The sequence below is a fragment of the Anolis sagrei genome, chromosome 3 (assembly GCF_037176765.1).
Source record: "Anolis sagrei isolate rAnoSag1 chromosome 3, rAnoSag1.mat, whole genome shotgun sequence".
Classification (NCBI taxonomy): domain Eukaryota; kingdom Metazoa; phylum Chordata; class Lepidosauria; order Squamata; family Dactyloidae; genus Anolis; species Anolis sagrei.
Window position 1 is genome coordinate 175,009,763 of NC_090023.1, and position 12,811 is coordinate 175,022,573.

General features: G+C 43.5%; 1 protein-coding gene across 1 annotated transcript in view; it reads left to right on the forward strand.

The window, feature by feature from the left end:
• Positions 1-12,811, forward strand: part of TBATA (thymus, brain and testes associated) — a 59,223-nt gene that overhangs the window by 23,715 nt on the left and 22,697 nt on the right. The window contains exons 2-3 of the mRNA XM_060768847.2: positions 1,913-2,153; positions 6,227-6,394. Of these exons, the coding sequence (XP_060624830.2) occupies positions 1,913-2,153; positions 6,227-6,394 (409 nt within the window). The remainder of the gene's footprint in view (positions 1-1,912; positions 2,154-6,226; positions 6,395-12,811) is intronic.

Consider the following 12,811-nt stretch of genomic DNA (forward strand, 5'->3'; position numbering starts at 1 on the left):
AAGCAGAGAGAAAGATTAGGTGTGATCAGGCATATAGCTGGGGGGAGGGGGCTTGGGGGGCTTCAGCCCCCCCCCCCCCCAATTCTCATGGTGGTCCGCGAGAAGGCCTTATTCATATCATGATCTGATCACCATGCTCAATATATCCCATATGCATGGAGGTATTGGGGTAACAATACAAAATGTTTGCTAGGGTAGACTCTCTTTCACTCAGACTCAGCCCCCCCCCCCCCCGAAACAAACTCAGCCCCCCCCCCCAATCGAAATCCTGGCTACGGGCCTGACTGGTGGAGTTTGGGGAAAATAGAATCTTGACATTTGGGAGCTGTAGTTGCTGGGATTTATAGTTCACCTACAATCACAGAGCATTCTGAACCCCACCAATGATAGAATTGGGCCAAACCTCCCACACAGAACCCCCATGACCACCAGAGTGGGCCACAGCAACGCATGACAGGGGACAGCTAGTAGTAAACAAATAGATGGGAGTCAAATCCTGGAGATACATCTCCACTGCAGAATTTATGCAGTTTGACCCCACTTTAACGGTGGTGGGCTCAATGGCGATGGGTTCCTGGGATCTGTAGTTTGGTGAGGCAGCAGAGAGAGAGAAGGCCCTTTTCAAACTATAACTCCCATAGATTTGAGTCAAGAGAGGGATCAAGCTGCCCTCAAACTTCAGGCTGGGGCTTTTGGAGGCCTCATCGATGGACTAAACTTCAATCGATGGACTATGCTGAAGATCCAGCCTTAGAAAAGTTGTACCAAGTAGCAGATTCAGCCCCCCCCCCCCCCGAATCAAACTCAGCTCCCCTTGAAACGAAATCCTGGCCATGGGCCTGGATGTGATGGAGGTAGGAAAATCTTCCATTTAATTTCAAAACGGTGTATGCTGAAGCTTTATGGAAAATCTGCTCTCCCAAACACTTGACCTTTTCTGTGTGATGAAGTCCTATAAAACTTATTTATTTATTTACTGTATTTGTATACCGCCTTTCTCAGCCTATCAGCGACTCAAGGCAGTTTCCAACAAAACAGTATACGCAGTATCATAGAACATTTTAAAGCATTTCAATTACAAAAACCACAACAACAATAAAAACAACATCATTAGCGTCTCCTTATTGTCAAGCGTTGTCCAGTTCCATCGTCAATCGTCCATTCCTATATCATTTATCCATGTCCGTTACTCTGTGTTTGGGAACGCAGGCTCAAACAGCCATGTTTTGACTTGCTTCCGAAACGTGAGGAGGGAGAGAGCAGATCTAATCTCTCTAGGGAGGGCATTCCATAACCAGGGAGCCACTGCTGAGAAGGCCCTGTCTCTCATCCCTGCCAAACGTACTTGAGACAGAGGCGGGACCGAGAGGAGAGCCTCCCCGGACGATCTCAAGGTCCTTGATGGTTCATAAGGGGAGATACGTTCGGCCAGAACCGTTTAGGGCTTTATAGACCAAGACCAGCACTTTGAATTGGGCCCGGTAGCAAACCGGCAACCAGTGGAGTTGACTCAGCAGAGGAGTAGTATGTTCCCTGAGAGCCACTCCTGTTAGCAATCTGGCTGCCGTTCATTGGACTAATTGAAGCTTCCGGACTGTCTTCAAAGGCAACCCCACGTAGAGCGCGTTGCAGTAGTCTATACGGGATGTAACCAGAGCATGGACTACCGTGGCCAAGTCAGACTTCCCAAGGTACAGGCGCAGCTGGCGCGCAAGCTTTAATTGTGCAAAGGCTCCCCTGGTCACCGCCGAAACCTGAAAACCCTCTCTCAGGCTTGCTTAATCCACAGGGAAAGTCAGGAAAGATAAAAAGCTATGTTTGCTATCTTGAGTTCCTTGATGGAAAGTTGAGATATGAATGTAACTAATAAATAAAAAATAATCTTTTTTTAAAAAAAATAAATAAATCCAAGGACATCATTATTAAAGTGGAAATGGAGAAGCTGAAAAATCCAGTGACCAGCCCCTTCAAAGGAAAGGATATCACAGCTTTGGCTTGGAAACTGAAACATGTGGCTTTGAACACTCCTCTTCAGTTCAGCGCTCTGGCCTTGAGGCCCCAATCGAAGAGCACCGCTCGGTTTGGCAGCCTCAGCCATCACTCTTTCTTCTCCCGGCATAATCCCCACCCGCAACGAGTAACTCATATCCAAGGTAAGCATTCAAAACTGCTTAATCATTTATTTATTTATTTACAGTATTTATATTTCACCCTTCTAACCCCGCAGGGGACTCAGGACGGATTACAATGTACATATACATGGCAAACATTCAATGCCATAGACACACAACATATATAGACAGACACAGAGGCAATTTAACATTCCAACTTTTCATGAGGGTATTCTGGCCACCACTGCTGCTTCACCGTCCATTTGTGACACTGATGAAGTACTTTATCATTCTTTGCAGGCTTTCTGGAAACTTTTATGGCATCATAAATTAGTTAAATTAGCCTCCCCGCATAGGTGGTACCTAAATTTCCTACTTGACTGATGCAACTGTCTTTCGGGCTGCAAAGGTAGACAGCAAGCTACACAAATTGGTTGGACATTCACTCCGACCCAGGCTGGCTTCAAACTCATGACCTTTCAGTCAGTAGTGATCCTAATGCAGCTGACTCCCAGCCAGCTGCGCCACAGTCCCGTGTCTATGGTTGACAACCTTGGTTTTTGAGAGATTTGAAAGTTTATGCTTTTAGCTTTCAGAAGCTTCCTAACAGTAAGGGCATTACCTCTGCGGACTAGAGCAATCAGAATTGGAGTCTCCAAAGTTTTCCTAGCTCTGCACTTATCTGGGAGCATGGTCCATTAATTATAGTGGGACTCTTACAAAGGTAACGGCGCACCATGCAGTCATGACCTTGGAGGTGTCTACGGACAACGCTGGCTCTTCGGCTTAGAAATGGAGATGAGCACCACACCCCAGAGTCAGACATGACTGGACTTAATGTCAGGGGACTACCTTTACCTTTACCTTACAATGAGTTCATTGCTTAAATCAGCTGTTGTATTTTTATAGCTAGTGAGAGGTGTTGCAGGCTTTTCTACCTTGGAAGCTCAAATAATTGGAGGACATCTACATGAACCATAAATCCCAAATTGGATAAGAAATTGGTTATAGTATGATAGCTGGGTCCGGAAGCTTTGAGTGTTACGGAGATGCTGCATCACTCCTTTGGGAGCGCTCTTTGCGCAAAACAGACTTAGCTAATGTAAGCCAGCCTGGAGACAGATAATATAGAAGGAATGTAAGAGTTCTTTAATGTGAAACCCTAACCCTTACCCTAACCCTGAACCGTATGCTAAGTCTCAGCCTAATCCCTTACCCAAATCCCTACCTTAACCCAAACCCAAACCCTAAACCTTGCCCTAACCCTTACCCTAAGCGTCCCCTCCTTTCTATCCTTCCTTCGCTCTCCCTGCTCTCACTCCGCCCACTCTCTTCCCTTATTCACAGACGCCTTTGCGGCATCTCCGTAACGCTCAGAAGTTCCTGACCCAACTATCATACTATCACCAAGAAATCATTCCTAAGCATCTACACCAGGGGTCCACAAACTTTTTAAACAAAAGGCCAGGTCACAGTCCCTCAAACTGTTGGAGGGCAAAATTATAATTTGGAAAAAAAAAATGAATGAATTCCTATGCACACTGCACATATCTTATTTATAGTGCAAAAAAACCCCTTAAAACAATACAATAATTAAAATGATGAATAATTTTAACAAATATAAACTTATTAGTATTTCAATGGGAAGTGTGGGCCTGCTTTTGGCTGATGAGATAGAATTGTTGTTGTTGTGTTCTTGCAAGTCGTTTCAGACTTAGGTTGATCCTGCGCGAGGGCTGGGTAAATGACCTTGGAGGCCCGTATCTGGCCCCCCGGCCTTAGTTTGAGGACCCCTGATCTAGACGAACTGCAGAGAGTTCTGGATCCTAATGCAGGGCAAAACCAGTTAACCTGATTTGATCCTATGTTAGCAAAAAATGGTGAATAGATATTTCCCTGAAGCTCCGGAGCAGCCCTACACTTCAGTGTTGTTGTGAAGAGCTGGACTGGCTTTAATTCGGAAACAGTCCAACTTTTTACATGGACCAGTGCTGCCATCTTTTTTTTCCTGAGCTCCACAAACACACATCTAAGAGTCTCAGCTAAGGGAATACATCAGAGAGAAATATTTGAAAGAGATCAAGGAAAGAAAGAGATCAAGGTAAAGAATTTGGGGGGGAAAGGTTAGATTCAATTTATTTATTTATTTTATTTATTTATTTCAAAGTTTTATATACCGAGCTTCTCACCTCATAAGAGGGACTCAGCCCGGTTTCCAACCATAAAAACACATACAATCGGTAAAATATCAAAATACACATTACAATAAAACATTAAAAAAGCACATATATTTAAAACTACACTGGTCAGTCGTCATTCTAAAATAGAATATACACCATCTTCCATCCAGATCATTGTCTCATTCTTCGAAACCCTGTCTCCATAACCACGACTTTACCTGTTTCCTGAATGTCAGGATTGTTGGGGCGGTTCTAACCTCTGGCGGGAGAGAGTTCCAGAGTCGCGGGGCCACCACCGAGAAGGCCCTGTCCCTCGTCCCCACCAGCCGCGCTTGTGAGGCCGGCGGGACCGAGAACAGGGCCCCTCCAGATGATCTTAGTAATCTTGGTGGTTCGTAGGGGAGAATACGTTCGGAGAGGTAAACCGGGCCGGAGTCGTTTAGGGCTTTGTAGGTTAACACCAGCACTTTGAATTGTGCTCGGAAGCTAATTGGCAGCCAGTGGAGCTGGTGTAACAGCGGAGTGGTGTGCTCCCTGTACCCAGCACCCATTAGTAATCTGGCTGCCGCACGTTGTACTTGCTGCAGCTTCCGGGCAGTCTTCAGAGGCAACCCCACGTAGAGAGTGTTGCAGTAGTCTAAACGGGATGTAACCAAAGCGTGGACTACCGTGGCCAAGTCAGCCTTCCCAAGGTATGGGCGCAGCTGGCGCACAAGTTTTAGTTGTGCAAAAGCTCCCCTGACCACCGCCGAGACCTGGGGTTCCAGGCTCAGCGATGAGTCTAGGAGAACTCCCAGACTGCGAACCTGTGCCTTTAGTGGGAGTGTGACCCCGTCCAGCACAGGCTGTAACCCCGTACCTTAGCAACAACGGTGCCATTGCCACTTTATGATGCCATTTTGGAATCTTTCCAAAGTAAAACAAAGTTGCCCCAAGCTCACTGATTTTTAATACAAGGTGAGGTATTGCTTTTTTCAAAAATGTTTTTACACAGAACTGGGAAAAGTGTATTTTGCAGGAACTGTCATACCTATACTCCCTGAGGATTTTGTTGTTGTGTACTTTTGAATTGCTTATGATTTATGGCAACCCAAGGCAAACCTATCATGGTTGGTTTGGGGTTGTTTTTGCATGGTTGCAAGATTTGTTCAGAGGAGCTTTACCTTCCTCTGAGGCTGAGAGATCATGACTTACTGTTGAGATTAACTTCACAATTCAGCAGCAGATCAGTTGCACAACTTCAGCGCTTTCCAGTAGCTTCTTCCTGCACAGTATTTTTAGTCAACTGCTCCCACAGCCTGCAGTCACTCTGGAACCTTTTACAGACACTTGAGCACATGCCCGGCCATTGTCAGTTTTACCATTGTCTTTCCCCAGTCTAGATGACATTACAAACTTACCACAGCATACAGTTATATCTTGTCTTAGCAGATAGGTTCTTTTAATTACATATAGCCTTCGACGAACAACATCACAGCACAAGGAGAAATACACACTGTACATGACTTCCTTATATACAATTCTATACAATTACACATAGCAATCTCTGATTGGTTCCCAACTCATTAACTTAACTCAGACCCAGGATTACATCATTCACAATCACCTGGACTAGGCCAGAACACATTCCCCAAATGATTCCCTATATACAGTTAATGCATGACTCAGCATTTCCAATTGAAGCCCATTAGCAGTGCATGACTCAGCTATATTGCATTACAATACATTGTAAAACCTGACACTTACCCAAGGAGAGTTTCTGTAGCCAAGCAGGAATTCATACCCAGGTCTCCAGAATCCAGTACTCAAACCACTACGTAATGCTGGCACCCATCCTGAGAATTATAATCCCCAAAAGGAATTTTTTCCCAATCTCTAATTGTACCGTGAGTTTCTGTCCTATGAGAAGCCTACAGATGTCTCTTCTGTTTGCAGGCTTGAATGGTGCTCCTGTTTGCACAGTTAATGATGAATGGACCATTCTTCCACCACATCCACATCCAATGATAAAAAGTCAGATCTGTACTTCTGTTTTGGGGGTTCATGGGATCCAAAGGCCTATTGGAGATCCACAGCCTATTCCAGTCCCCAGGCTATCAATAGGTAAGTACACAATGCGTATTATTCAATCTTTCTTCTCAATATATGGCCTCCACATTTGTTCTGTCGCGTGCTGGACCTGTAAAAATTGTCTTTAGAACTGGACGTGCAAACTTTGCCCAGCGGGAAGCCAGGGGACACAAGGAGAAGTTCTCAGAGGTTTTCCACAACAAATGATCTTTAGATGGCTTGTGAAGTATAACAAAGTCCTTTATTAATGAACAATCAAACAGAAACTTCTCTTGTCTTCAATAAAACTAAACAAATGCTTTCAGGCTTTATGCAACTGGTGACTTCCTAATCTTGCCCACGAAGGACAGGCAACTGTCTTCAATAACTTCTTCTTTACTTTAAAGGAAAATCCCCTTTTTAACTTCTCCCAACCTGACTGTAATCTAACCCTTACTGATGTGGGCTCCGCTACCGGGTCGAACTGCGTCTCGAAGCACCGAGTGGACCTACCAGTAAAGGTTTAGATATTCTCCATCCGGAGTTCTTTGGTCTTTAGGGCTATTTTCCTGGAACTCTTTGGAGACTCTTAAGACTGTTCTCCCCCAGAAAGTCTTAAGGGTTGAAGCTTTTGTACAGGGGACGCTTGCACACGCCCTGTACATTAGCTTTCCTTACTGAGACTAATTGAAAATGGCTCCCTTCCCTTCCCAATTGCCCTGAGCAAGGGGCGGGACCAAAACTTAACGATGATGGACAGGTGACTTGCCCTATGACTGCAACCAAAGGAAGCCACCTATCTGCAGAGTCCCTGAAACCTTGGACTGCAAGCAAACATTTAATACAAAGCAAATAAAATTGGAGCTCCCAGTACAACTGTACCAGAACAACATTAAATGTTATAAGGGGCAAAGAACACCCATGAAAGTGAAAAACTGTGAATAAAGAAATTGCTATATTTTTTACCTGAAAGAACACTTCTCTAGCAATTTCTAGGTTTTCCAGCATGACTGGTCAACTTCTGCTTGAAGCAGACCACAGAATCATATTGGAGGACCAGAGATTCTTGGAGAGAGGTTCTCTCTAGAAACCTCTAGGTCCTCCAGCATGACTTGATGAAGTTGACCAAAGAGTCAAACTGGAGAAACTGGCCCTAGAGATTCCTAGAGAGAACATTTTTAATCAGATTCCATGAATAGTCAAATTTGCAAAAGTCAAAACTACAAATGGGAAAGGATAACAATATTGCTTAATCCCGATGCTCTACTCATGACTGATGACCTGCTCTTAACAGTGAGAAAATCCTCTATCGTATTTTGACCTGGTTTATATTGTATAGTAAACTCTCAGTTAACCAGAACGCAAGCAATTGGAACTCCCAAGCAACCATTTGGGGGGCGGGGTCAAAGAAAACAGTTTACATTTACAAAGTTGTTTGTATAATACAGTGAAACAGTAGAACTGTGTTACATTCACTTTGTTTTTATTTACTTTTAATTATTGTATTTTAATATTAATATAAAATCAGTTCAGAGTTTATGGTATGGTATAGCCCCCGGTGGCACAGTGAGTTTGACGGCTGAACTGCCGAGCTTGTTGACTAAAAGGTTGCAGGTTCAAATCTGGTGAGCAGCGTGAGCTTCCACTGTCAGCCCCAGCTTCTGCCAACCGAGCAGTTCAAAAACATGCAAATGTGAGTAGATCAATAGGTACCGCTCCGGTGGGAAGGTAACGGTGCTCCATGCAGTCATGCCGGCCACATGACCTTGGAGGTGTCTACAGACAACGCTTAGAAATGGAGATGAGCACCACGCCCCAGAGTCGGACACGACTGGACTTAACGTCAGGGGAAACCTTTACCTTTACCTATAGCAGGGGTCCTCAAACTAAGGCCCGAGGGCTGGATACGGCCCTCCAAGGTCATTTCCCCAGCCCTCGCTCAGAGTCAACCTAAGTCAGAAACGATTTGAAAGCACACAACAACAACAACAACAACAACAACAACAATCTTATCTCATCAGCCAAAAGCAGGCCCACACTTCCCATTGAAGTACGAATAAGTTTATATATTTTTTAAATGTTCATTTTGATTATTGTATTGCTTTTAAGTGTTTTTTGCACTACAAATAAGATATGTGCTGTGTTCATGGGAATTCATTCATGTTTTTTTTTTTCAAATTATAATCCGGCCCTCCAACAGTTTGAGGGACTGTGACCTGGCCCTCTGTTTAAAACGTTTGAGGACCCCTGACCTATAGTATAGTGTTAGGCCTATTTTTAATCGTAACTCTCAAGCAACCAGAAACTACATTTATCAGGCATCTATTAATTCCTATAGGTGTCAGATAACTAAGAGTCTAATAGAGTTATATTTCTGCTGTTATCTGTCTGAAGTTATCCATCTTCATTGGGAGAAATGTGGGGTATAATTTCAATAAATGAATGTATAACATCTTAAAAGTATGGGAGGGGGGACAATTTGCAGAAGCAGCTGATGGGGACATACTTTTATTCAGAGTTTGGTAAAGTTACTTTTTGGGTTACCAATCCCATGAAAGCCAAGGCAGTGTAGTCAGTGGGAATTTGGAGGGTTGTAGACTCCAAAGCAATTTTTCCAAACTCTGTTTGTACTCTACCACCTTATTCTCTGCTGCTGTTTTCCCACATTTCGCCTCGCGCTTTCTGCCTGTTATGCTAGTTTTCCATGAGCTCATAGTCAGAAAAATGTGGCAGATTTAACTCGTGCTGACTCACTTAAAAACAACATTACTTTAGATCATGATAGTGATAGGAACGTGAGAATGAAAGTTTTCATCCTCATTCGAACCACAATGTGCACGCTCTCTCTCAAGGAGCTTTGTACATTTGTGGTATAGAAAAACTTGGAAAGATTATTTTTCTGCAGAATTTAGAAATGTTACTCTTATTGTACTATTGCTCCCAAATCCCTCTGAACAGCAATGGTTAGGGTTCATGCATGCTTATCAGGAGAATATACGCCCCCTTCTACACTGCCATATAATCCAGATTATCAAATCAGATAATCCAGATCCAGACAAGATAGAGGTACTCCTGGTAAGTCATAAGGCCCAACAGGGTATAGGGTTACCACCTGTGCTGGATGGGGTTACACTCCCCCTGAAGTAACTGGTCCACAGCTTGGGAGTTCTCCTGGATTCATCGCTGAGCCTGGAACCTCAGATATTGGTGGTGGCCAGGGGAGTATTCGCACAATTTATTTATTTATTTACAGCATTTCTACCCCGCTCTTCTCACCCCTGCAGGGGACTCAGAGCAGCTAACAATGGCAATGATTTGATGCCGCAATAATTCCAATAATAATAGCAAAATAAAATCATACAATACATTAAAACAACATTAGTTATCCAATCATAAAGGCATTTCCATTATAACAACCATCCGGTCCAATTCACTGTTCAGGTGCCATTATATCCATTAGCCAAAAGCCTGGTTCCACAACCATGTCTTCAGTTTTCTTCTGAAAGAAAGGAGCGAGGACGCCAATCTAATTTCGCTGGGGAGCGAATTCCACAGGCAGGGGTCACCACTGAGAAGGCCCTGTCCCTCGTCTCCATGAGCCGCATTTGCGAAGCTGGTGGAACCGAGAGCAAGGCCTCCCCAGCACATCTTAGACTACAAAGTGAAACATAGAGGGAGATACGTTCGGACAAGTAAGCTGGGCCAGAGTCGTATAGGGCTTTATAGGCCAAGACCAGGACTTTGAATTGTGCTCGGAAATGGACCGGCAGCCAGTGGAGTTGACATAACAGGGGGGTGGTATGCTCCCTGTACAATGCTCCAATGAGCAATCTACTGCCGCCCGTTGGACTAGTCGAAGTTTCGAAACAGTCTTCAAAGGTGAACCACTTTGAGTCTCCCCAGGAGTGAGAAAAGTGATATAGAGAATAAATAAATAATATGCTTTGAAGTGGATTATGTGAGGCTCTGCTGCCATATAATCCAGATTATCAAATCAGATAATCTGGATTTTATATGGCAGTGTAGAAGGGGCCCTAGTCTAAACAAGCAAACTTTTCAACCCTCAGATCATATGTGATGGTCAGGGAATAAAAAGACTATTTGAAGTATAGTCAGAATACATGCTTTATCAAGTGTCGTAAAACCTGACAAAGAAAATCCCAGATTAACAAGAATCTTGATGTTCAGGGCATATTTTGCACAGAATTTTAATGATGATGTATAAATATCTAAATGGTTGGAAAATGTTATTAATTTACTGTTTTTGAACAGTTTCTCAAGTCGCTCCTGACACGACAAAAGAAAAAAAAAACAACTGTTTTTGAAAGCTGCCTTGCAGCATATAATAAATAATTTTTAGCTGGTTTGTTGTTGTTCATTCATTCAGTCGTCTCCGACTCTTTGTGACCTCATGGACCAGCCCACGCCAGAGCTCCCTGTTGGCCGTCACCACCCCCAACTCCTTCAAGGTCAGTCCAGTCACTTCAAGGATGCCATCCATCCATCTTGCCCTTGGTCGGCCCCTCTTCCTTTTGCCTTCCACTTTCCCCAGCATAATTGTCTTCTCTAGGCTTTGCTGTCTCCTCATGATGTGGCCAAAGTACTTCAACTTTGTCTCTAGTCTCCTTCCAATGAGCAGTCGGGCTTTATTTCCTGGAGGATGGACTGGTTGGATCTTCTCGCAGTCCAAGGCACTCTCAGAACTTTTCTCCAACACCACAGCTCAAAAGTATCGATCTTCCTTCGCTCAGCCTTCCCTAAGGTCCAGCTCTCACACCCATAGGTAACTACAGGGAATACCATGGCTTTGACTAGGCGGATCTTTGTTGCCAGTGTGATGCCTCTACTCTTTACTATTTTATCGAGATTGGACATTGCTCTCCTCCCAAGAAGTAAGCGTCTTCTGATTTCCTGGCCACAGTCTGCATCTGCAGTAATCTTTGCACCTAGAAATACAAAGTCTGTCATGGCCTCCACATTTTCTCCCTCTATTTTCCAGTTGTCAATCATTCTTGTTGCCATAATCTTTTTTTTTTTTTAATGTTTAGTTGCAACCCAGCTTTTGCGCTTTCTTCTTTCACCTGGATTAAAAGGCTCCTCAGCTCCTCCTCGCTTTCGGCCATCAGAGGTTGTTAATGTTTCTTCCAGCAATTTGCACCCCAGCTTTGCATTCATCAAGCCTCGCACATCGCATGATGTGCGGGGAGACTATTTTCTGGTTGGGGGAGACTATTTTCTATGCAGAAAATGCAGTTTTCTGTATCAAAACCCTATGCAAATTTTGTGCAGAACTTGTCCCTAAGTATAACTTTTTTTTACTGTTTTGCAGTGGGAACAAAATTGCTAAAAGGCTTGCAGCATTAAGAACAAAATTTAAAACAAATTACATCCCTAATCATTGTTTGCCATATAACCTCTACTTCTTCTGCAATGCAGAGTCTCTCTCCCAGAAAGGACACCTTCTTAATCTCAATTAACAAGTATTGTCAGTGTAATTAAACTACAGACTGTTTCCACTAAGTATCTTCATGATAAATTTGTCTCCAGAGAAGGCTGTAATTACAATAGTATCTCAATTAAAAAAGGGGGGTGAAGAGATAATTTCTTGGACTACTTTGTCGACCTGTGGTGATCCTCGAGCAAATCTATCACAGGGTTTTATTGGCACAATTTGTTCATAGGCAGTTTGCCATTGCCTTCATCTAAGGCTAAGAGAGTGTGACATGTCCAGGGTCCTCCAGTGGGTTTTCATGTCTGGATGGGGATTTTAATCCTATTCTCCCAGACTCCCAGTCCAACAATCAATCCATTATACAATGCTGGCTCTTGTTTTATTACTTATACTAGCTGTCCCCTGCCACGCGTTGCTGTGGCCCCGTCCCCGTCTGGTGATCTGGAAAATAAAGTAATGAGAAAGTGTTGGTTTCGAATATATGTAATTTACTTATGCTTGTGGGTAAAAAGTATTTCTTGTTGTTTTTTTGTCATTGATGATGTGGTTTGCCAACTCTGGAACATGCAACTTATCATTGTTCTTCATTAGGGGTCCCTTTCAAATCTATGATACTATATCTCTGTGTGTTTGTGAATAATATATATCTATCTATATCTATGGCTGGATGGCTCTTTGTCAGGAGGGCTTTGATTATGTTTTCTTGCCCTGGTGAAGGGAGTTGGACTGGATGGCCTTAAGGTAGCATTTCGGTTGGTCATGGGAGTTCTCTGTGGGAAGTTTGGCCCAATTCTCTCATTGGTGTGGTTCAGAATGCTCTTTGATTGTAAGTGAACTATATATCCCAGTAACTACAACTCCCAACTGTCAAGGTCTATTCCCCCCAAACTCCATCTGTATTCATATTTGGACATATGGAATATGGAATATTCGTGCCAAGTTTGGTCAAGATGATCCATCATTCAGTTCTTGTGGGTTTTTTCAGGCTATATGGCCATGTTCTAGAGGCATTTCTCCTG